General features: G+C 46.6%; 1 protein-coding gene across 2 annotated transcripts in view; it reads left to right on the top strand.

Annotated features, from left to right (window-relative positions):
• Positions 1 to 23679, top strand: part of WDR44 (WD repeat domain 44) — a 140775-nt gene extending 117096 nt beyond the window's left edge. The window contains exons 15-21 of one of the 2 annotated variants that reach the window (XM_077285363.1): positions 7025 to 7216; positions 8097 to 8198; positions 8307 to 8422; positions 10374 to 10501; positions 11157 to 11291; positions 20055 to 20173; positions 22499 to 23679. In XM_077285363.1, coding sequence (XP_077141478.1) covers positions 7025 to 7216; positions 8097 to 8198; positions 8307 to 8422; positions 10374 to 10501; positions 11157 to 11291; positions 20055 to 20149 — 768 coding nt within the window. In that variant the 3' untranslated portion in view covers positions 20150 to 20173; positions 22499 to 23679. Of the gene's footprint in view, positions 1 to 7024; positions 7217 to 8096; positions 8199 to 8306; positions 8423 to 10373; positions 10502 to 11156; positions 11292 to 20054; positions 20733 to 22498 lie in introns of those variants that run through there. The other variant, XM_077285364.1, reaches the window with a different exon arrangement.
• The last annotated feature ends 1337 nt before the right edge of the window (positions 23680 to 25016 follow it).

The raw sequence follows: 25016 nt of genomic DNA, 5'->3' as shown, positions 1-25016 counted from the left end.
GAGCTGTGAGAGATAATTTTGCACGTGGTAGAGCACAGTTTGAGCTGGGGGGGGTGAACTCTCTTGTGGCCGGCGGGACCGTCCCAGGGCCCCTCATGTTACAACGGTGTGTCTGACGTTGGGTGCGTGCCACCACCGCCAGAGACACTTTATTGTACTATGAGGGACCCAGTGGCAGTGCCGTCGACCAAAAGCGGGCACACCCACCTCTTCAGACAAACGGCACTCTAACGGGTGCTTGCGCCAAGTGGCGAGACCACGGCCCCGTGGGGGGAGTTTTCCCATTGAGGGAGGTGTAAACATGTCGTATGCTGGACAAACAGCTGCTGCAAATTAAGAGATTGGAACACTCAGTAAGACCAGTCCACAAGCAAGACCTTTTTATAGGAAAGCTAGGTGTCTGCCGGGAAAGGTGGGGCAAAATAATTTGAAATCCAGGAGTGGTTCATTTTAATGAAGGTTAGATCATCCACATTTTGGGTAGCCAGACGAGTCCTTTTTTCGGTTAATATTGAACCAGCAGCACTGAATACTCTTTCTGATAGCACACTAGCTGCTGGGCAAGCAAGCTCCTGCAATGCATATTCTGCCAATTCAGGCCAGGTGTCTAATTTGGATGCCCAGTAATCAAATGGGAATGACGGTTGAGGGAGAACATCGATAAGGGATGAAAAATAGTTAGTAACCATACTGGACAAATGTTGTCTCCTGTCACTTTGAATAGATGCTGCAGTACCTGTCCTGTCTGCGGTCATTGCGAAATCGCTCCACAACCTGGTCAGAAAACCCCTCTGTCCAACGCCACTTCTGATTTGTGCACCTCTAACACCTCTGCCCTGTAGCCCCCTGCAGCTCGTGTGAGAACCATCACCGGCGCTGTGTGCTGGGAATGCCTGAATCAAACGGTCTACAAGAGTAGCTTGTTTGGTTGCTAATATTTGTTCGAGGTTCTCATGTGGCATAATATTTTGCAATTTGCCTTTATAGCGAGGGTCAAGGATGCAGGCCAACCAGTAATCGTCATCGCTCATCATTTTAATAATGCGTGGGTCCCTTTTGAGGATACGTAAGGCATAATCCGCCATGTGGGCCAAAGTTCCAGTTGTCAAATCGGCGGTTGTGCTGGTTTGAGGGGCAGTTACAGGCAAATCTACGTCACTTGTCTCCCTTAAAAAAACAGAACCCGGCCTTGCAACGCCACTAATTTCGGTTGGCCCAGGAGAAGCTTCCTCATTAAAAAAGTACTCATCCCCATCATCCTCCTCGTCCTCCTCCTCCTCCTCTTTGCCCGCTACCGCGTCCTCTACACGGCCCTGACCAGACAATGGCTGACTGTCATCAAGGCTTTCCTCTTCCTCGGCTGCAGACGCCTGCTCCTTTATGTGCGTCAAACTTTGCATCAGCAGACGCATTAGGGGGATGCTCATGCTTATTATGGCGTTGTCTGCACTAACCAGCCGTGTGCATTCCTCAAAACACTGAAGGACTTGACACAGGTCTTGTAGCTTCGACCACTGCACACCTGACAACTCCATGTCTGCCATCCAACTGCCTACCCGTGTATGTGTATCCTCCCACAAAAACATAACAGCACGCCTCTGTTCGCACAGTCTCTGAAGCATGTGCAGTGTGGAGTTCCACCTTGTGGCAACGTCAATGATTAGGCGATGCTGGGGAAGGTTCAAAGACCGCTGATAGTTCTGCATACGGCTGGAGTGTACGGGCGAACGGCGGATATGCGAGCAAAGTCTGCGCACTTTGAGGAGCAGGTCGGGTAACCCCGGATAACTTTTCAGGAAGCACTGCACCACCAGGTTTAAGGTGTGAGCCAGGCAAGGAATGTGTTTCAGTTGGGAAAGGGCTATGGCAGCCATGAAATTCCTTCCGTTATCACTCACTACCTTGCCTGCCTCAAGATGTACAGTGCCCAGCCATGACTGAGTTTCTTTCTGCAAGAACTCGGACAGAACTTCCGCGGTGTGTCTGTTGTCGCCCAAACACTTCATTGCCAATACAGCCTGCTGACGCTTGCCACTAGCTGTCCCATAATGGCACACCTGGTGTGCAACAGTGGCAGCTGCGGATGGAGTGGATGTGCGACTGCGGTCTGTGGACGAGCGCTCACTTCTGCAGGACGAGGAAGAGGAGGAGGGGGGGGCGAACGCCTACAGCCAACTCTTTCCTTGACCGTGGGCTAGGCAGAACTGTCCCAATATTGCTGTCCCCTGTGGACCCTGCATCCACCACATTCACCCAGTGTGCCGTGATGGACACGTAACGTCCCTGGCCATGCCTACTGGTCCATGCATCTGTTGTCAGGTGCACCTTTGTAGTCACAGACTGCCTGAGTGCATGGACGATGCGGTCTTTAACATGCTGTTGGAGGGCTGGGATGGCTTTTCTAGAAAAGAAGTGCCGACTGGGTAGCTCGTAGCGTGGTACAGCGTAGTCCATCAGCGCTTTGAAAGCTTCGCTTTCAACTAACCGGTAGGGCATCATCTCTAATGAGAGTAGTCTAGCAATGTGGGCGTTCAAACCCTGTGTACGCGGATGCGAGGATGAGTACTTCCTTTTCCTAACGAGAGTCTCATGAAGGGTGAGCTGGACTGGAGAGCTGCATACGGTGGAACTAGCGGGGGTGCCGGTGGACATGGGTGACTGAGAGAGGGTTGGAGATGGTATTCTTGCCGGTGCCCTACATGCAGTGTTTCCTACTACTAACCTGGTGATTCCCCTGACTGCTTTGGCCTGGCGACGAAAGCTGCACAGATACTGCAGGTGGTGCGGGAAATGGTGGGTTTACAGTGAGGGAAGGGATGTAGCGTTGCTGACTAGCTTCATTGGCCGAGGGTGCTGCAACCTTTAGGGACATTTGGTAGTTAGTCCAGGCTTGCAAATGCATGGTGGATAAATGTCTATGCATGCAACTTGTATTTAGACTTTTAAGATTCTGACCTCTGCTTAAGGTAGTTGAACATTTTTGACAGATGACTTTGCACTGATTATTTGGATGTTGTTTAAAAAAATGCCAGACTGCACTCTTTCTACTATCGGATACTTTTTCAGGCATTGCAGACTGAGCTTCTTTAACCGGATGGCCACGCTGTCCTCCAACTGGTTTTGTTTTTGCCACGCGTTTTTGGCCAGATACGGGCCCGGCAGATGGAACCTGTTGTGATGTTGATGCCTGCCGTGGCTCCTCCTCCTCCGCTTCAGAACTACTGCCGCCTGCACCCTGTTCCCCCAATGGCTGCCAATCGGGGTCAACAACTGGGTCATCTATGACCTCCTCTTCTATGTCGTGTGCAACTTCATCTGTGTCACCGTGTAAGCCGGTGGTATAGCGTTCGTGACGGGGCACCATAGTCTCCGCTGGTTTTGATTCTGCCTCAGTACACTGCGAGGGCAATGTTCTGGTCTGAGTCAAAGGAACAGCATAGTAATCTGGCTGTGGCTGTGCATCTGTGCACTCCATGTCCGATTCAACTTCTAATGGGCATGGCCTGTTAACTGTTTCACTGTCTAACCCAGGAACGGTATGTGTAAAGAGCTCCATGGAGTAACCTGTTGTGTCGACTGACGCATCCTTCACTGTTGTTCTGGGTGAAGGACACAAGGAAGCGACTTGTTCCTGACCGGGAGCATCCACTGACGATGCACTGCTCTGACATTTGGCACTTTCCGAGGAGGAGGCGAAAGAGCTAGAGGCAGAGTCAGCAGTGAAAGCCAATACTTGTTCCTCCTGCTCCGGCTTCAAAAGTGGTTTTCCTACTCCCAGAAAAGAGAGCGTTCGAGTCCTTGTTAGCCAGACGACGAACCTGGCTCAACAACTCGAGACTTAGGTGCTGTACTGCTTTTACCACGACCACCTGATGCTCCACCACCACTACCATCATTACCAGCTGACAATGACCGCCCACGGCCACGACCTCTTCCACTAGACTTCCTCATTGTTTGCAAAACGTAACCAAAGTAACGGTATTTGTTACTGTAAAACAACTTATAAGGTGAACTCAAACTTCTGTAGGATTTATATATACCTTTATAGGTGCCTGACACTGAAAGGAAAATCAGGCCCAATGTTACACACTAGATTTTCTGTGCCCCAATAATTTGAGACAGATGGCACACACAGGACCGGCACTCAAGCAGAAATGCCAATCTTAATCTCCCACTATTTTTTTTTTTTTACAGGGAGAATTTATCAAAAAAGAAAAAAAATGGCCCAATATTACACACTGGTTTTCGGTGGCACACAAGGAGAGACAGATGCCACACACAGGACTGGCACAGAGGCAGACTTGCCAATCTTTATCTCCCACTATTTTTTTTTTTACAGGGAGAATTTACCCCCCCAAAAAATGGCCCAATATTACACACTGGTTTTCGGTGGCACACAAGGAGAGACAGATGCCACACACAGGACTGGCACAGAGGCAGACTTGCCAATCTTTATCTCCCACTATTAATTATTTTTTTTACAGGGAGAATTTACCAAAAAAAAAAAAAAGGCCCAATATTACACACTGGTTTTCGGTGGCACACAAGGAGAGACAGATGCCACACACAGGACTGGCACAGAGGCAGACTTGCCAATCTTTATCTCCCACTATTTTTTTTTTTACAGGGAGAATTTACCCCCCCAAAAAATGGCCCAATATTACACACTGGTTTTCGGTGGCACACAAGGAGAGACAGATGCCACACACAGGACTGGCACAGAGGCAGACTTGCCAATCTTTATCTCCCACTATTAATTTTTTTTTTACAGGGAGAATTTACCCCCCCCCAAAAAAATGGCCCAGTATTACACACTGGTTTTCGGTGGCACACAAGGAGAGACAGATGCCACACACAGCACTGGCACAGAGGCAGACTTGCCAATCTTTATCTCCCTGCAGTAATCTCAGAAAAGTATGGCAGGCAGCTATAAAAAGGACTGCTGCACACAAAAGTGTGGACAAACAAACAAGATAGCTGTGCAGAAAGGAACAACAGGATTTGTTCTTTGAAAAAAGCAGTTGGTTTGCACAGCGGCGTACACACACAGCAACGCAGCTATCAGGGAGCCTTCTAGGGCAGCCCAATGAGCTACAGCGCTGAGGAAAAAAAAATGTAGCTTCCACTGTCCCTGCAAACAAAAGGTGGTGTTGGACAGTGGAAATCGCTACAGCACAAGCGGTTTGGGGGTGAATGTACCCTGCCTAACACTATCCCTGCTTCTGACGAAGCGGCAGCAACCTCTCTCTACGCTCAGATCAGCAGCAGTAAGATGGCGGTCGGCGGGAACGCCCCTTTATAGCCCCTGTGACGCCGCAGAAAGCAAGCCAATCACTGCAATGCCCTTCTCTAAGATGGTGGGGACTGAGATCTATGTCATCACACTGCCCACACTCTGCGTCCACCTTCATTGGCTGAGAAATGGCGCTTTTAGCGTCATTGAAACGCGACTTTGGCGCGAAAGTCGCGTACCGCATGGCCGACCCCACACAGGGATCGGGTCGGGTTTCATATGAAAATGAACGATCCGTTTCGCTCAACCCTAGTGATAACCAAGATGGTACCTAACCCCAGCTAGGGTCGCCAAAGCAGTTCCTGGCTACTCTCCCAAGTGTGTTAGACGTTGTGACTCTGACTGTGATGTGCCCCGTGGTGCACAGCTTTTAGACTAGGGTACATCACCTTAATCTCTCAGTAACAGACACCTTAAAGGGAACCTGTCACCCCTCCCCCCACCCGGCATTTGTAACTAAAAGAGCCACCTTGTGCTGCACTAATGCTGCATTCTGACAAGGTGACTCTTTTAGTTTGGGTCCCTGGCACTGCTGCAATAATCGCTTTTGAAATTTGTCCCTCATACCTGTGAAATCGCCAGGGGGGCGGGTCTTTCCCCCTTACTCCAGACGCCTCACAGCCGTCACTCATGGCCTGTGCGCGCTGGGACAAATTTCAAAAGCAATTATTTCAGCAGTGCCAGGGACCCAAACTAAAAGAGCCACCTTGTCAGAATGCAGCATTACTGCTGCACAAGGTGGCTCTTTTAGTTACAAACGCCTGGGGGGGGTGACAGGACCCCTTTAAAAAAAAAAAAAAAACTTGGGAAGCCTTAGGCCGGGATCACACACTGCGAGATACGACCGAGTCTCGCAGGTTAAAACCAAGCTCTGGCATCGGCACTCCAGAACGGAGCGTGCGGTCGCACAGCAATACATGGAGCCGCAAGCTCCGTTGTGCCGCTCTGGAGTGCCGGTGCCAGAGCTTGGTTTTAACCTGCGAGACTCGGCCGTAGCTCGCTGTGTGTGATCCCGGCCTTACTTAACAAACACATCCCTATCACATCCAAATTCTAATCTCATTTATACTCCTAGCGGCCAAGCAAACTATAGCATTGGCCTGGAAAAAGTCAGGTGTAGATTTGTCAAGAGAATCCTTTCTTGGTAGATGATCAATGAAAAATTATCTGCCATACTTTTGGAGAAAGTCGGTAAATTTGAGAGAATTTGGCTTCCCTGAGCGGAATACGCCAACCACACTCCCTTTGCCAAACCTTCACTACCGTCTACACGCTCCTGACTCCCCAGATTTGTCCTATTTCTTTATATTAAATTTAGACTCCACTACCCCGCACTCCTCGGGCTCCTTTCCCCCCTTCTTTACCCGCTACTCCTTCCCATCAGTTACTTTAGCCCGTCCCCTTGTACTCCACCCAACTAAATGTTTTTCTTTGTGATCACTGCCCTTTACCGGTTTTTTATTTTAATAATTTAATAAAAATCTATTGTTTGGGAAAAAAAAAGTTAATGTATTTTTTATGATCCAAAGATATACTGTCCTAGTACTGCTGTTTACTGGGGGTGGCAGCAGATTCAGGGGCGGCTGTCATTGTAAGGAGCGTCGTCCAGATGTGAGACCCCCTGTACTAGAACGGCCTCCTTTTTACAGCAGCATTGCTGATGCGTGACGTCGTCAGTTTTGATTGTTCGCTGCCCACATAACCAGTGATGTTCCCTTATGGTCTCTGTAGGATGACCGATACTTCTTGAGCGGATCCTTGGATGGGAAACTTCGGCTTTGGAACATTCCAGACAAAAAAGTCGCCTTGTGGAATGAAATCGATGGCCAGACGAAGCTGATCACAGCTGCCAATTTCTGTCAGAACGGCAAACACGCGGTGATCGGCACGTACGATGGAAGGTGCATATTCTACGACACCGAGGTATTTGGGCTCCGTCAGGGTTTCCTGTGTCCAAGCACATTGTGGGATTCCTCTCTGTACGCCAGCCTCCTTACAGGGGTCGTGTCGTGAAGAACAGCACTGTCCATGTGACCCTTCTAGGGCGTGTAGGCATCGTAAAGAGGGTTTCCAACTCATGACCGCCTCCATAGACCGGAATGGAAAGCTGCTGTGTGAGTGGCTGTCGTTATGACTGCCATGTCTGGCTACTTTTCCTTGGTTGGCTGAATCAGTAAAACCTATTGATAGATGTGGAGACTTCTTGAAAAACTGACCACATATATGTGATCATAAACGTACTGATGAAGCACAAATTATAAAATAGAGAACAAAGTTACCGGTCTCAGAAAATGGTGGCAAGCCATTTATTTATTTATTTATTTATTTATTTATTTATTTATCTATATTTTTTTTTTTTTTAAACTTTTGAACTTTTTTAACCACTAAAATTTGTATTAATAAAAATACAAAAGAAACCTTATATCATTGATATCGCCATAATCATACTTACTTAGAGAATGATCCTGCCAGGTCATATTAACTTCATAAAGAATACTATACATACAAAATCCAAAAAAAACTAATTGGGCATTGCAATTTATTTATTTTTTTTATCTTGTTTGTAATTTTTTTTTCCCCGTTTCCTAGTACATTGTATAGTTAAATGACTTGTATCATTCAAAAGTACAACTCTTCTAAAAATAAAAAAGCCGTCATACGGCTACTTAGACAGAAAAAAAAAAAAAAAGTTTTGACTCTGGAAAGAGGGGGGTGGGTGAAAGCACAAAAACGAAAAAAGTGTTTACATGGTCCACAGTGGATTCTGACTTGTGTTTTAATGGAATTTAAATTGTTTTTTTAGCATCTGAAATACCACACTCAAATACACGTGCGATCCACAAGGGGGCGAAATAGGGTCGGAAGAAAAATTACTGGAATAGAGCCATTGCCTGGAGAAAATAAGGTCATTAACTTAGTAGTAATTTTTTTTTTTCTTTAATGGATATTGATGTGAAACCTCATTTATAATAATTCTGAGATTTCTAACGTCTCGTTGTTTGATCTGATTCAGATCTTGGTGACCTCTAACGATTCAAGAATACGGCTGTACGACTTAAGAGACCTGTCCTTATCTATGAAGTACAAAGGCTGTGTGAACAGCAGCAGCCAAATCAAAGCCAGCTTCAGGTATGGAAAAACGCAACTCGTTTCTGATTTTTATTTTGTGATTGGACGGCTCAAAGTATGAAAATAATTTGTGACCATTGTAATAATAAATGACAAAAAGTCACCAAAAATTTCCTAAAGTCAATTAGCATAATTATTCATTCCTGGGCCATATTTCAAAGCTCAGAATTGGTTGATTTCTGAATTTTCTATTTTTGGGGGGCAGTTAAATAGTTTGACAAAAGTGGTTTTGAAGGGTTTTCTAGTGTTTTTGGAAGATTTTTTCTTCTTCTGAGGCATTGTTTTGCAGGCTTCTGATTGAACAGTGCTTAGTTTCGTGTTTTCCATTAGGGGACACTTCAAATTATAGTGACCTGCTCTTTCTCCCTCTAATTCTCTTAGAAAACCGAACATATAAAAAGCAATTCATTTTGTAGGAGAAATGAAAAGGAAGAGTCTTCTAAAGGTCTCTCGGCGCAGAAAACACAAACCTTGATCCCTCCCGTGACCTTGCAATTTTCTGTTTTTGTTTTTTACTCCCCTTCTTCCAACAGCCATCATTTTTTTGTTTATTGTTCTTCCATCAATATAGATGTATGAGGGATTTTTTTTTGCGGAACAAGTTGTACTTTTGAATGACACCATTGGTTTTACAATATAGTGTACTGGAAAACGGGAAAAAAAATTCAAAGTGCTGTGAAATTGCAAAAAAAGAAAAAAAAATGCAATTCTGCAATTGGTATTTTTTGTTTTTTTACTTACCATGTTCACTATATGGTAAAACTGACCTGGCAATATGATTCCTCAGGTCAGTATGAGTACGCATATACCAAATGTGTAATTTATTTATTTTTTTAATTTTTTAGGTGTTTTCCCATGAACAAAAGTTTATTTTAATCAATGGATCTTGAAATTATAATAATTCCACAATTGGATGTGTTGAAATAAACGCAGCACATGTCCGCTGCTTGCAAAGCACTGCCGGCTTTTGGACGCAGGTGACTCCTCTGTGTTCATTGAACCGTGAGGAATCGCCGCGTCCAGTACATTATACGAGTGATATTTATCTTAGACTCGCTTCTCCACAAGATAAATTGACATGCTGCAGTCTGGAAAGATCTGCTATATGTCCGTCTCCGCAGGTGACGCATAGTGGAGATGGGATTTCTTGAAACTCCATCCACTATGCTGTAACATCTGGACTCTGCGGGTTAGACGCTGCGCAAGTATGCAGCTTCCAACCCGCAGAGTTTACTGACCATGCGCACCTACCCTAAGCGTTTTTGTTTCAGGAGACTTTTAGGGTAGACTTCTCAAACAATTCTTTGCTCGTGCTGTTCCACTGAGTTTTGATTGGACTTGGTGTGATGATTTCCCTACACAAGGGGAACCAGTACCTTCCAAGTGATAACTCATTGCTAGGATTTGTGATTGATTCTCGATTGGTAGAGTCTAGTGATAAGCGAACATGCAAGTGTTATCTGAGGATGCTCGGGTGCTAACAGAGTGTCTTTGGCGTGCTCAAATAATATGCTCGAGTCCCCGCAGCTGCATGTCTCATGGCTGTTCAACAACCGCAACACATGCAGGGATTGTCTAACAAACAGGCAATCCCAGCATGTGTTCCAGCTAACAGCCGTGAGACAGCAGCCGCAGGGACTCGAACATATGTCTTGAGCACGCCGAAGACACTCAGTTGGCACCCGAGCATGCTCAGATAACACCTTATCTGATCATGTTCGCTCATCACTAGTCGAGTCCCAACAATTGGAAGGAGCCGGCATAATGGAGTAGCCACAGTACGGCACAGTCAGACTTTGTTGGTGCAGGTGGGCATTGCCATGTAGATAAAGTGCCCCTTCAGGGTTCGCAGTGGTCGGACACCCACCATTCAGAAGAATTTTGCATACCATAGATAAGATCAGGAGACCCCATTAATATACACTATAACAGGCCTTTCTTGTGTTTTCAGCCATGATTTCACTTACATCGTGAGCGGTTCTGAAGATAAATATGTGTATATCTGGAGCACTTACCACGACCTGAGCAAATTCACCTCTGTGAGAAGAGACCGCAATGATTTCTGGGAAGGTATTAAAGGTAAGTTATAATAATCTGACATTTGTAATAACTACTGACATCTGCTGCATGTAAATCGCAATCACAAGAAATGGGCAACAAGCGTCCACTGACCCCGGAGATTTCTCATTGACTATTGTATTACTGACGATTACAATCGCACTCTTTACACTGTAGTTTCTCGCTACACAATGTTGTGACTACACTGACAGCACGGGGTTGTTTTGAGATAATGGTCATTTATTCTAAGCTCTAATGTTCACCGTTCTCCTTGCCCCTACATTTCTTGGCGCATCATCCTTCCATGATTTACCTCCTCTCCGTGAGGGGGAGTACAGTACTCGGAAGCTGTATTCGCCCTGTTCACACCTGCTGACTTCCATAGTAGCGTTCCTTCTGTGCTGGACACTATGTTAAAGTGCCGGCAAAAAGACAACTTTACATGTAAAATCCGCGTCATGATTTCACTTCTTAAAAGTACACGCAATGGGGGAGAGGATCAAAAACTGTCTAATGGCAAAAATGACTGAGTAAAATGTAAATATCCACAATAACACACTTGAATGTTAAGATTTTATGGTTTTGTTGAACTTATAAAACATTTTTGCCGGCACTGTACTTTAAGGCAGCGTCAGGGCAAACCCTTCACTATAATATTCTGCATCTTGTATTTCAGCACATAATGCCGTAGTCACATCTGCAATCTTTGCTCCACATCCCAACCTGATGGTACCGCCGGATGCATCTACTGACAGACAGGACACTGACCAGAAGGCGGAACAGGGCGAGTCTATAGACAACATACCATCAGGTGTGACGGTTACCTTTTTTACCCCTTTAATTGTATATTTTTTTAACCCTTCCCATGTATATGTTACCTTGGGAGTGTGGGTTACTGATCATGCACCTTACACAGCGTGTGCTGGCTGTGTTTTACAGCTGTGTCCTGGCTCTAACAGCAGCAACCACAGCGAGCTCCAGTCACTGCTGCTACTCTAGAGATCAGGGCCGATCACGCACCGCTGCACGTAGAGAACCTGCCACCACCATTTCAGAATGGAAAGATGAAGCTGTAATGGCTCAGTAATACTGATTAAATTGGAACCTTTGGTGAAGAAATCCACATTATAGTTCTCTAATCACCATTTGAAGTTTTCTGCTAATTAGGGCCGGTCTGTGCATTGGGTCTTCTCCCTGCTTGCGGTTGCTCGGCCCCTTCGCCTGCCTCTGGTCTGTGACAGACACTAAATTTCCTCCACAAAAGTGGACAATTTTGGTTCTTAATTTATTCCTGCTGCTCCCATGAGTATAAAGAAAAGAGAATAAAAGATTTTAATAATTTAAAAAAAAAAAAAAATTAAAAATGTTAAAAACCATTTGGGTTTTTGCCACCTTATAAAAGTTCAGTCTATAAAAATATAAATTGAACCTGTATGATAAAATCTGTATGGGGATGAGAGGGGGGAATTAAAGCATCCAATCCGGGTTTTTTTTTATCTGTCATCCACCGATCAAAGCCACATACCCAGCACTGATAGTAATAATAACCACACCTTGCCACGCAAAAAATAAACCTCACACCGCTCCATCGATGGATGAGTTAGGGCTGTCCCACACGTCCAGATAATTCCGGTACCGGAATAAATCGGTACCGGAGTTATCCGTGTCCGTGTGCCTGGGAACTCACGGAGGCCATACGTGCGGCACACGTGTGCCGCCCGTATGGCGAGTGGGTACCACACGGAGCGTGTGGTACCCACTCTGCATCATGCAGAAGCCGCGATTCATATGTTCCCTGTAGCAGCGTTTGCTGCAGAGAAAATATGAATAATAGTGTTTAAAATAAAGATCTATGTGTCCGCCGCCCCCCCACCCCCTGTGCGCCCCCCCGCTGGTCAGAAAATACTTACCCGGGTCCCCCGTCGGCTGTCGCTCCTTCCTGGTCTGGCCGCGGCTTCTAGTGTATGCGGTCACGTGGGCCCGATCATTTACAGTCATGAATATGTGGCTCCACCTCCCATAGGGGCGGAGCCGACTATTCATGATTGTAAATGATCGGCCCCACGTGACCGCATACAATAAGCCGCGGCCAGACCAGGAAGGAGCGACAGCCGACGGGGGACCCGGGTAAGTATTTTCTGACCAGCGGGGGGGGCGCACAGGGGGTGGGAGGGCGGCGGACAGATAGATCTTTATTTTAAACACTATTATTCATATTTTCTCTGCAGCAAACGCTACTGCAGAGAGGATATGAATCGCGGCTTCAGCACCATGTGGGGGGGACAGCGCTTACTGTAGCGCTGTCTCCTGCACGCACACGGACCCCAGACGGAGAATGTCCGTGTGAGGTCCGTGTTTTACACGGACCCATTGACTCTATTGGGTCCGTGTAATACGTGCGCTCCCACGAACACTGACATGTCTCCGTGTTTGGCACACGGAGACACGGTCCGCAAAAAATCAATGACATCTGAACAGATGCATTGATTTTTATGGGTCTACGTGTGTCAGTGTCTCCGGTACGTGAGGAAACTGTCACCTCACGTACCGGAGCCACTGACGTGTGAAACCGGCCTAAGAAAGAGGACTGGTCTCGGAAGATATGGACACAAATCAATTACACAATTTATTTTCTCCTGCGCCTCATTGGGGGACACAGGACCATGGGTGTTATGCTGCTGCCACTAGGAGGACACTAAGTAAACAGAAAGATTAACTCCTCCTCTGCAGTATACACCCCTTCACTGGCTACAATTTCCCAGTTCTTGCTTAGTGTCTGTAGGAGGCACTTGGGTCTATTTCTAGACCCCAATTTTCTTATTTTAATTTTTATTTTAATTTTTAATTTTCTGTAAATTTTTATTTTTTATCTAACGGAGTGAAGGGGGCGACGGATCCCTTTTTTATAGGGCCCGCTCTCCCCCGAACCAGCAACAGGCGAGCACGGCGAGTATACCTCCCCGTCCCTCTCCTGCGACGCTGGAGCACGCCAATTTTACCGGGGCGACGGTTCCCACTTGGTCCCGATCTCCCTTCCCCCCTGCTGCGGCGAGCACACAGAGTCCGCTCTGATGTACCTCTCCGGGGGCCCCAAGACAAGGCCCACTATGGCGTTGCACAGGGTTATTCCATTGCCCTGCAACACTTCAGAAGGTGTAAGCTGAAGAGGATCTTGAAGAAGGGAGGAAGTGCAGCGCACAGCTGTCAGGGGGACCGGCTACCGGAGGGCACTGTAAGTACATCCCTCCTGCCCCCCGAAGCTCAGGGGGGCGCTGGCGTTACCTGCGGGAGTCCCTGGGGAGAGGCGGTCGGGGACCTGCGCTGTCAGCGACACCCTTTGCGGCCTCACCGCCGCACATCGCCGAGCAGGCCGGAAATTTAGTCCCCGGCTTTTCGGCCCGAGTAGGCCTCAGTGGGCAGGTACCTCCCACGGCCGCAAGAACCCTGCCCCCCTTTTCGGCGCTTCTCGTCTGGGACGAGAGGCGCCCTGCAGTTCTCGGGGGCCATATTTCTTCTTCTCTGCAAGGTGGCCCACGCATCCACCTGCAGCTCAAGAACCGCCACGGCTCATTCCTCCCCGGGGACACAGAAACAGGATCGTGGGTAAGCTGCTTCAAGAAAGCTTAACCCTTTCCCTGCATACTACCCCGCTCTGTCTCTAAAAGACACTATGTCTTAATCCAAGGAGACCAAAAAGGGTAACAAGAAGCACACAGTGTTTTTCACTGTTTGTGCCACTTGCAATACGGCGCTGCCCAGAGCTTACAGCAGCCCGCTGTGTGCGGATTGTGTCACAGCCTCTGTGCAGCCACCTCCCGCCGCCTCCGATATCGCCGCCGAGGCCGCAGCCGCCGATCCTGTAGAGCCTAGTCCCCCGGATTGGGCAGCTACTCTGTCACGGTCCGTGGCTTCCCTGGTTAGGGCAATTGACTCCCTCCGGGGCCCCCCTCGAAGTCAGACCGCGGAGGATTCAGACGATCCATCCTCCAGCAGGGGGCGTACCCTGTCACTTTCTACCCGGGGTTCTAGAAAACGGGTTCATGTTTCGTCCCCTGACCATAGGTCGGCAGGTCCTTCAGCGCCTGCAAGCTCTGCTTCCCGGTCCCCTTCCCCAAACCCAAACGACTGAATATGAGTCTGACAATTCCTACTTTCAGGAATCCTCTCCCTCCCAAGAGTCTCTCGACTCTCTCATCGAGGCAGTCAACCAGACCCTGAAGGTGACTGAGGACTCCGTATCCGCACCCGAACACGCGGTGTCTTTCAAAAAGACTAAACGTGTCCAAAAGGTTTTTGCCACTCACCCTGAGTTTAAGGAGATTGTTAGCCCAGGCTGGGGACTTCATGGTCAGCGCCTCAATAGACGCAGCTAATTGCGCCGCACAGGCAGCCGCCAATGCAATCTCCATCAGGAGAGCCCTGTGGCTCAGGGATTGGCGAGCAGATTCGGCTTCCAAGCGTTCTTTGACAGCCCTGCCTTACCAGGCTGGTCGGTTATTTGGAGAAAAATTAGACCAGATGATCTCGGATGCCACCGGGGGAAAAAGTAAATTTCTCCCCCAGCAAAAGCCTACCCGGCCTTTTCGGTACCAACAGCAACCTCCATTTCGGCCTTTTCGTCAAAATGCCAACTGGTCTTCTACATCCTCTGCCTCCGCATCAGGACGCGGTTCGCGCGGTGGCCGAGGCGCCCAGGTCTCTTACAGACCAAACCGTAACTGGAAACCCAGACCGAGACCACACGGGTCTAAGGGATCCACATCCCATAGATCCTCCCAATGACTCCTTGCATCATCCGGAGGGCACCAACAAAGTAGGCGGACGCCTGCTCTTGTTCCGTCAAGCCTGGCTCTCAGTCGTTTCCGACGGATGGGTCAGGGAACTGGTGTCCACCGGATACAAAATAGAATTTTCCTCCCCTCCACCCATGCGTTTCTTCCAGTCTTGCCCGCAAAAGTCAAAGGCCACAGCATTCCTCCAGGCAATACGGGCTCTACAAAGGGACGGAGTCATCATTCCGGTCCCCCTAGAACAAAGATTCAAGGGTTTCTATTCGAATCTATTCGTGGTCCCCAAAAAGGACGGATCGCTACGCCCGATCCTAGACCTCAAACTCCTAAACAAATTCGTCAAAATCTGACACTTCAGAATGGAATCTCTCCGTTCTGTGGTCGCGTCTATGGAAAAAGGAGAATTCCTGGCGTCCATAGACATCAAGGATGCTTACTTGCACATACCAATCTTTCCTCCGCACCAACAGTTCCTCCGCTTCGCATTTCGCGGAGAACACTTCCAATTTGTGGCCTTGCCCTTCGGTCTCGCCACCGCTCCCAGAGTCTTTACGAAGGTCATGGCGGCTGCCATGGCCATTCTTCATTCCAGGGGAGTTGTGGTACTGCCGTACCTGGACGACCTGCTGATAAAAGGTTCTTCTTACCTAGCCTGCGAGGAGTCCGTTGCTCTCACGGTGGATACTCTCTCTCGCCTGGGTTGGAAGATAAACTTCCAAAAATCCTCTCCAGTTCCGGCACAACGGATCTCTTTTCTTGGGATGACACTGGACACTTTTCGCGGTCTGGTCATCCTCCCTCTAGACAAGGCCTTGGCCTTGCAGCGGGGAGCTCAGGGCCTTTCCCGCCCAGTCTCCCACTCCATTCGATTCATCATGCGCGTTCTCGGGCAGATGGTAGCTGCCATGGAAGCGGTTCCATTCGCGCAATTTCATCTCCGTCCCCTACAACTTGCGCTGCTCTCGGCATGGGACGGCAATCCGTTCTCCCTCGACCGCCGATTCCTCCTGTCCCCACGGGTCAGGAAGACCCTCAGGTGGTGGACGCTGAAGTCCTCCCTATCCCTAGGAAGGTCTTTTCTCCCGGTGCAGTGGCTGGTGGTGACCACCGATGCCAGCCTCATAGGCTGGGGGGCGGTTTTCAACCATCACACAGCTCAAGGACGGTGGTCCACTCGAGAGTCCCGTCTTCCCATCAATCTCCTGGAAATACGAGCTATCAGGCTAGCATTGTTCCAGTTTCACCATCTTCTGGCTGGTCACCCAGTCAGAATCCAGTCCGACAACGCCACGGCCTTGGCGTACATCAACCGCCAAGGGGGAACCCGCAGCAAGACGGCTATGCTCGAGGTGTCCCACATTCTTCGTTGGGCCGAGTCCAACCATTCGCCCATCTCAGCGATCCACATTCCAGGTGTGGAGAATTGGGCGGCGGACTTCCTCAGCCGCCAGGGTCTCGCTTCCGGCGAGTGGTCCCTTCACCCGAAGGTTTTCCAGCAGATTTGTCATCGCTGGGGGACCCCGGATGTGGATCTCATGGCATCCAGAATGAACAACAAGGTTCCACAATTCTTTGCGCGGTCCCTCGACCCACGGGCCCTCGGAGTGGACGCCCTGGTCTTGCCTTGGCGCCAATTCCGCCTCCCGTACATTTTTCCCCCTCTTCCCCTGCTGCCGAGGGTTATCAAGAAGATCAGAGCAGAGGGGGTACCAGTGATCCTCGTCGCGCCGGATTGGCCGCGTCGGGCATGGTATGCGGAACTGGTTCAGCTGGTCGCCGACGCCCCCTGGCGTCTTCCAGATCTCGTGGATCTCCTTTCACAGGGCCCAATTTACCACCAGAACTCAGGGGCCCTGTCTTTAAAGGCCTGGCCATTGAATCCTGGATTCTAGGCCAAGCGGGTTTCACCCCCAAGGTGTCTTCCACCATGATCAGGGCTAGGAAACCCGTATCCATGCGCAGTTATCACCGTACCTGGCGAATTTTCTTCTCATGGTGCGACACACAGGGGCGATCTCCCCTAGTATTTTCTGTCCCTGCCATATTGGAGTTTCTCCAAACTGGCCTGGACTCGGGACTTGCTCTCAGTTCTCTATAAGGTCAGGTTTCGGCATTGTCAGTACTCTTCCAGCGAAAAATCGCCAATAGATTGCCGGTCAGGACTTTTTTCCAGGGAGTTTCCCGTGTGGCGCCTCCCTACAAAATGCCTTTGGATCCGTGGGATCTTAATTTGGTTCTCGGAGCTCTTCAAGAGACTCCCTTCGAACCGCTATCGGACGTTTCCCTGACCTTCCTTTCTTGGAAGGTAGTTTTCCTAGTGGCTATTACGTCCATCAGACGGGTCTCGGAGCTAGCGGCACTTTCCTGCCGCCCTCCGTTTCTAATTTTTCATCCGGACAAGGCAGTGTTGAGAACCTCTCCCGTTTTTCTTCCCAAGGTCGTTTCTCCTTTCCACCTCAATGAGGAGATTGTTTTGCCTTCGTTCTGTCCGGCTCCAGTCCATCGCATTGAAAAGGCTCTGCACACTCTTGATGTGGTGAGGGCTCTTCGTCGGTACGTCTCAAGGACGGCTCCCTTCCGCACGTCGGATGTCCTGTTTGTACTTCCAGAAGGGTCCAGGAAGGGTTCTCCTGCTTCCAAAGCTACTCTAGCTAAGTGGATTCGGTCAGCCATTCAAGAATCCTATCGTGTCCGGGGTGTGCCTATCCCGGCTGGGATCAAGGCCCATTCTACTCGGTCGGTGGGCGCCTCGTGGGCCATTCGGCACCAGGCGTCAGCACAGCAGGTCTGCAAGGCTGCGACATGGTCTAGTTTGCACACTTTCACCAAAAATTACCACATTCATTCTCTCTCTTCTGCAGACGCCGCCCTTGGCAGGCGCATTCTGCAAGCGGCAGTTCCTTAGCCGTAAGTCAGTGGTACATGGGGTATTAGCATATTGCTACCCACCCAGGGACTGCTTTGGTACGTCCCATAGTCCTGTGTCCCCCAATGAGGCGTAGGAGAAAAGGAGATTTTTGTGTACTCACCGTAAAATCTTTTTCTCCGAGCCACTCATTGGGGGACACAGCACCCACCCTGTTAGCCTGTTTGGCTTGTTGTTGTTACTTCTTCGTTTTTGACATAGGTTGTCATTGTTCATGCTCCTACTGCTTTACTACCGAACTGGGAAATTGTAGCCAGTGAAGGGGTGTATACTGCAGAGGAGGAGTTAATCTTTCTGTTTACTTAGTGTCCTCCTAGTGGCAGCAGCATAACACCCATGGTCCTGTGTCCCCCAATGAGTGGCTCGGAGAAAAAGATTTTACGGTGAGTACACAAAAATCTCCTTTTTTAAGGCACTAAAATAAAACTGATCAGGCAACGTCATTCTCCAGGACAGTACGATTATGGCAAGATTTATATATATTTTTTACCTCACAATGAACCTCCCTGAATGTCCAACTATGATGTGCTGATTCTTAATGACTATCCTGCACAATAGCGACAATCCCCCCTTCCGCCTGTGAAGGCAATTTGACTAATGTGTGACCACAAGCACTGGAAATATTAAAGGAGATGTGTGACATTAGGGTACAAGTCTGTAGTCACTCTATGTGAATTCTCACAGCAAGCACATCGCACACTGTCAGGATTCTCCTTGCGGTTACATGCCGACTAGACGTGTGCAGCCTCGTTCAATGCAAGTTTATGGAGCGAGGCTAGACATGTCTAGTTGGAATGTAGCCAGAAGTATACATATCACTTACTTGCTTTCACCTGACCAGACGCTAGCACTGGAGAACTTTTACAGTGCGCGCTTGCTGTGACGATTCACAAGTATACAGACACAAATTTCCAGCCGCAGAGAGTGACTGCAGACTTGAGACTTGTACCCCAAGGCCGGACAACCCCTTTGAAAGAATCAAAAGAACACTATGGGGTGCCATAATCAGAGCGTAACTGCAATATCTACACATGTTCTGTAGAGAAAAGCGGTTGTGAATCTAGTCAGTACATGGCCACCACTAAGCCGTTATAGCTTAGCGCAAAAAATTTTGTAACATTTTGAGTTCTATCTGTACTTGCACACAAATTTTGTGACTTTTGATGTTGTTACATTAGCTATGGCCATTTCGGCAAAATTTTCAATAATGCGCGACCACCAAATTAATCATAATTTATGTCACAAAAGTACATGTTGTACTCCAGTGCACAGTTCACCAAAATGGAGTACAAAACACCGGTCTTCATGGATCAGTGCCCAAACATGCTTTTTTTTTTAAAAAAAAAAAAATCTCATTAACCTGCAGATATGGGGTTAATAGCGTTCTGAAGCTACCCAGCTGCTACACTGAGAGCCCCGCTGCCAGGAGGAAATGCTGGCTGTCAGTCAGTGCTGGTGGCGCGGTTACAGCAGCCACTCACTATGCACTGAGCGGTGTCTGAAGCCATGCCGGCCAGCACTGAAAGCCTGAGGCTGCTGGGAGGAATAAAGTTAATTTGCTTCAGACAGCGGGGCTCTCGGTGCCGGCACCAGGCAGCTTCACAACCTTATTAACCTACAGATTGACCCGATATCTGAAAGTTAACAGCATTTTTTTTTTTTTTTAACATGTTCCCTTTAACAGGGAGTCCGTCAGCCCAAACTGACATATAAACTATAAAAATTGCAGGTTTGGGCCCTGATTCATTTTTTTACGTGACCTATTCCCTTGTAAATATCTGCAGTGATACTGGAAGGACTGTGTAGCACAGAACTTGTATATAATGGATTTTATTTATACTGTTTTTGTCTTTTCCAGGTGCTTTGAAGTCTGATCACACAGAAGTGCTGCTGTCTGCAGATTTTACCGGCGCGATCAAGGTGTTCATCAACAGGAAGAAAAATCTATCTTAATGTGAACTGTGACAGAATCAGCCTGTAGGTTAATGGCCTTCACTCCTAGTAAAATAAGCCACAAAACTGCCGTCAGATATTACTGCAGTAGACGCCCACACAGGAGCATACAGCTGGATTTCGCGCTCTTGGTCTCACCACTTTTTACCTCTCTTCCAGTAAAAGTTGTGCTGCTTATTCCCCCCTGACGCTCGCCCACACTGCCATTCTGCACCTTCTTTTTATATCTGTAATTTAAATAAATTCATTGAGAGCGTAATTGTTGATAGGCATATTCTACAGCGACATCTTCTTTCTGCATCCTGGGTAGAATCCTTACAGCCCCACTCCAGCGTTTTTTTTATTTAATTGCTGGAGTGGTGTATATATTTATATATTTTTGCACACGCTCATTAGACGCTTCGATACAAGATGGGGTCAGAGTCCGTTCTCATTGTTGCTAATGGACATGTGTTGTTTCTTAAAACAGGAAGTTAGTGTCTTAAAAAAGCTGCAGTGGACAGTGTGAAAGTTGCAAGATTTTCAATTTTTATTTTGTGAGACACTACCCCCCCCCCCAAAAAAAAAAAAAAAAAAAATGACACCAAAGCCTGTTTTAAATAATGGGTCATCATCTTCTGATGACATCCATAAGCACAGACCGCCCGAAGTCTGTGTTCGAGCTACAATAAAGTAAGCAGTGTCTTTTTGATGAGTTTTTGGAGCACAAAAACTATTCCAAAAACTCAGTGTGAACAGACCCTTGGTTCCATACAGCAAGGTCCTGTTGCAGCTTAGACTGCAGGCCTTAGTGATCTACACGATAAATCCTTGATTGTCTCTTATTGCAGGAAGAATCTGCCCACGTACAGCCGCCTTTATCCAAGTGAAAAGGACGATGTTCTGATGCCCCATTTAGCCCAGGGATGAGATTTGTTCAATTTTGAGACCATGTTTTCCGTCTCTCGTATAACAACTTTAAAGATCAATTAAGATTAAAATAATTTTTTATAGCTTACTCCTCCAAAGACCCCATCAGTATCGCATTCTCTAGCACAATTAGCCAACATGATACATATTAGAGAAACGCAGAAGGCCTCGTAGGAAAAAAAAAATCAGCTTTATTACATCCATATGTTTTACGTATTGATTTGATCATGAAAACCACACATCATGACAAAACAAGATGAGACACCTTCACCAGCTACAGAAGCGTGCGTGTACAGTTACCACAAGGGGGCAGAAGAGTATAAATAAAATCACTGAAAGCATAGAGCAGGAAACTGCTGGTAAAAATAAAGAACCTTCCATAAGGATATTGCCAATGTGCAGACCCGATCAAAATTAGACTGGAGATATACATTTTCTTTCTTCTTATTATTTTTTAATGCATGTAATTGAGAAAAAAAAAATCCTTTTTTTGCAGTTTGGTTTCATTAAAAATGTTGCACCGTTTGGCTTTTACAGTCTCTGTTGTTTGCTTACGCATTCAATTATGATGTGGTCTGTGGTCATATATCAGCATAAAGGAGCTAAAAAAAAGTCAGATGGAGATAAAAACGCTCCAATTGGACAGTCAGAGCAAGCTCCTTGATGGATTCTCATGTGATCCATTCTGCCTCCAGCAACAGCCAGTGTAACACAAAAGGCAAAGGGGGAATAATTCTTAATGAAACCCAATTCCAAAAATTATTTTTAGCTTAAAAAAAAAATATGTGCATTTAAGTAAGAAAAAAATAGACCCAAAAGTGGACAAACTACAAAAAGAACTCTGACTACTCAATGTGGCAAGTATAGCATTGTCTGGTCTCCACTTATTTATTTGTACACTGCTGCCCCCTTGTGGATAATTGTATGTATTCCAGGTATCTTATTCTGCTTTGTCTTCCGTCATTGTTTGCTGCAGTATGGATTTTATCATGTATATGTATGTGTGTAATATATATGTAATAGAATATATATATATATATATATATATATATATATTATGCTTAGATCTCCTATATGGCCTTGTGCTTATTATGTATAGAAATATAGCGTAACATTTATGGAATATTGGACTATTTATTCCATACTTCCATAAATTAGGTTAAATATATTCAGGTATCACAGGTCCGGTTGCTCAGAACAATAATGTATTCCCATAGTCTAGCCAATGTCCCAGAAATCTCAGATGTGAGCAGAGCCCGGCATAGATAATGGAACAAATATGTCCTGTCTGGTTATTCTGCTGCATTAATATCTTTCCAATTATATTCCGGCAGGCAAAAAAAAATCTCTCATGAATCCCTATGACCGGCCGCAAAAAAGAATGAGCTGGAGTGTTTGGTTTGGATAATTGCTGAATGTAACCTTTCCTTTATCCTTCAGGGCGCCATCATCCACGTAACGTCCGGGGTTATGGCGTAGTAACCTGTCCCTCTGTAGAAGTTGTGCGGATCTCACATGTGTATCATTGGTAGCTTCTAACGATCTACAAGTCTAGATCTCTTTGTTGTGGACACAACAGACAGCGGGCAGACAGCGCCATTGCGTCATAGACTTCATCTTCACCACCACGCCGAGCTTTCTGGTGTCCTGAGGTCAACTCCCGCATAAAATCCTGACTCTGTGGATCTCTGCTGTCAAAAAAACATTCTCTAGTTTATATCACAAAAAAAGTTGAGGACATTTTTTTCAAACTCTTTGACTTCTATATTTAGTCCAGGTTTGGTTGTACATTATCTTGCACTCCTTCCACCTCCAGAGTTGCTTTCGTAATTCTGCATATTGCCCTTATGTTCTGTGCACATGGCTGTGTTATGGCTATATGTCGGCGTTTAGGAGCCATAGTATGTCAAGCATGGGATCTGATCTCATCGGCACAAGGTCTGATCTCATTCATGGCAGTAAATAAGACGCCGGCTACACAGAGCGGTAATACAGCAATGTGCAAGGAGTGTGTGGGCATGTGCACACTTAAGTATTTGGTGCAGAAAACCATTTCTGCATTTCTTGGCAGGAAAAACACAGCCTAAATAGGCGTGTTTTAATCACTTTTTTTATGTGTTTTTGCTGCAGATTTTTCCCCACTAATTAGGGTGGGTCAAATTTGCAGCAAAAAAGCTGAAAGAATTTACTTTAAATCTGCAAATCAAAAATGAGTAACGTGTGCATGAGACTTCGGTATTCTCATTAACATTGTTCAGGTTTTGTAAGAAGAAATCTGTACAGGAAAAAAAGCGTAAACTCTGCAACGTGTGCATAGGCCCTTAGAGGGTTTGTCCAGACTTGGGACAAAAGTCTGCAGTCACTTCATAGAACTGCAAACTGATGAATTGTGACTGTGTTACATAATTTCCCAGTATTGCCGAGGTGAGTAACTGCATGTATGTGATTTGCAGTCTTACGGTCACATGCCGACTAGACTCGAAGAATTAAGACTAGTCTGTTCATGACTTCAAATTACATACTTGTGGTCACGCGACCGTCCGCTCGCAGCGGTGATACCGGGGAATCGTGACAGTGTTGTGTCACACGCTGTCATAATTCGGCAGTCTGTGGTTAAGGAACGTTGTGAGATTTTGTTTGGCTGCTGCCAGAATCTAGAAGACAATCATCCAAGAATGTATGAAATAATTTTTTTTTTTTTCTGGGGGGGGATTCCAAGCAGCTGTGCTGCTCCTGTGGTTTATGTTGGGAATTGCAGCTCCGCACCATTAGTTTGGATATGACTGAGCTGAAGAACCAGACTTGGCATATTTGTATAGATGGTGTAGATTCTAGGGTAACAAATGTAACCTTCTCATCAGCTTCGTTCCGCTGGACAGTGCTCAATAAAAGGCAGAATGTGATACCTGGCTCTGGGGGAAGAAGAAACCCTCCACCTTAATAATTTGTGTGTTGACTATGTTTAAAACAACTTCATTTTTTATGTAGATTTTGAATAATGTTCCTATAAGCAGAGTTCTCCTTTAATGTTGATTATACGGGACACCGTCTATCCTGCCGATCATCACTGCTTTTACTGTCATGAGATATCAACCCCACTTACCTAAAACTTTTTGCACCTTTTTACTTTCTTTCCTCAGATATTCTCTTGGTGGTACCTCTACTTGGAATAAAATTTAACATGTTTCTAAATGGGTCAACACATTGTACAAAAATAATTGAATCCGCAGAATTTGGTAGTCGCCACTTGCTCAGTCTCCTTTTCTGTTGTGAAAATTTTGCTTGATTTGTGACACTTGCTTTGCACACCCGGGCACAATATATCCGTGTAAAGTGTAGATGAAAAACTCATTCCTTACCTTTATGATCAAGAGAGACGAGATGATGACTTTACTTTACTTCTAGGGGATTCTTGTTTTTGAGTTTTGTCCCTTTCTGCTTTCGTGTTTGTGCCCCCCTTCAATCCCAACTGTGCTTTAAAACAAGAAAACAAATGAGAAAAACTTGTTTACATTTTTTAACTATTGTAGTAAAGTCGAATCTTTTTCTGTTTAGATATTCTGAGTAATGAAAATGTATGTAAATATAATCACTAGGTACCAATGACGTAACAGAAAATGTTATTGATGGTTAAAAGTGTAACACAAAAATGAAATAAAATAAAAAAAACTTCTCATTTAAAGTATGTCAATGGTATGAAAGGGAAACAATAGTCTGGCCTCTGGTCAAGACTTGTTCTGCCATGCAAGTTGATCTCCACTCCAGGCTTGGGCTCTGCGCCATTCCCCTAAAGCAGCAAAGGGCTGTGCTCCACAGAGGGATTCGCTACTTGCCCAGCATATCTCACTGATCTCATCTTCCAAGGCCTTGTAAGGTCAACTTAGACACCTGTGTGTCTGATTATTCAGCCAGCGTGGTGTTCAGTTGCTGTTTGTTTGGAATTTGCCAATATCCACTT

The sequence above is a fragment of the Ranitomeya variabilis genome, chromosome 2 (genome assembly GCF_051348905.1).
Source record: "Ranitomeya variabilis isolate aRanVar5 chromosome 2, aRanVar5.hap1, whole genome shotgun sequence".
Classification (NCBI taxonomy): Eukaryota; Metazoa; Chordata; class Amphibia; order Anura; family Dendrobatidae; genus Ranitomeya; species Ranitomeya variabilis.
This window is presented reverse-complemented; position numbering and strand designations above follow the sequence as displayed.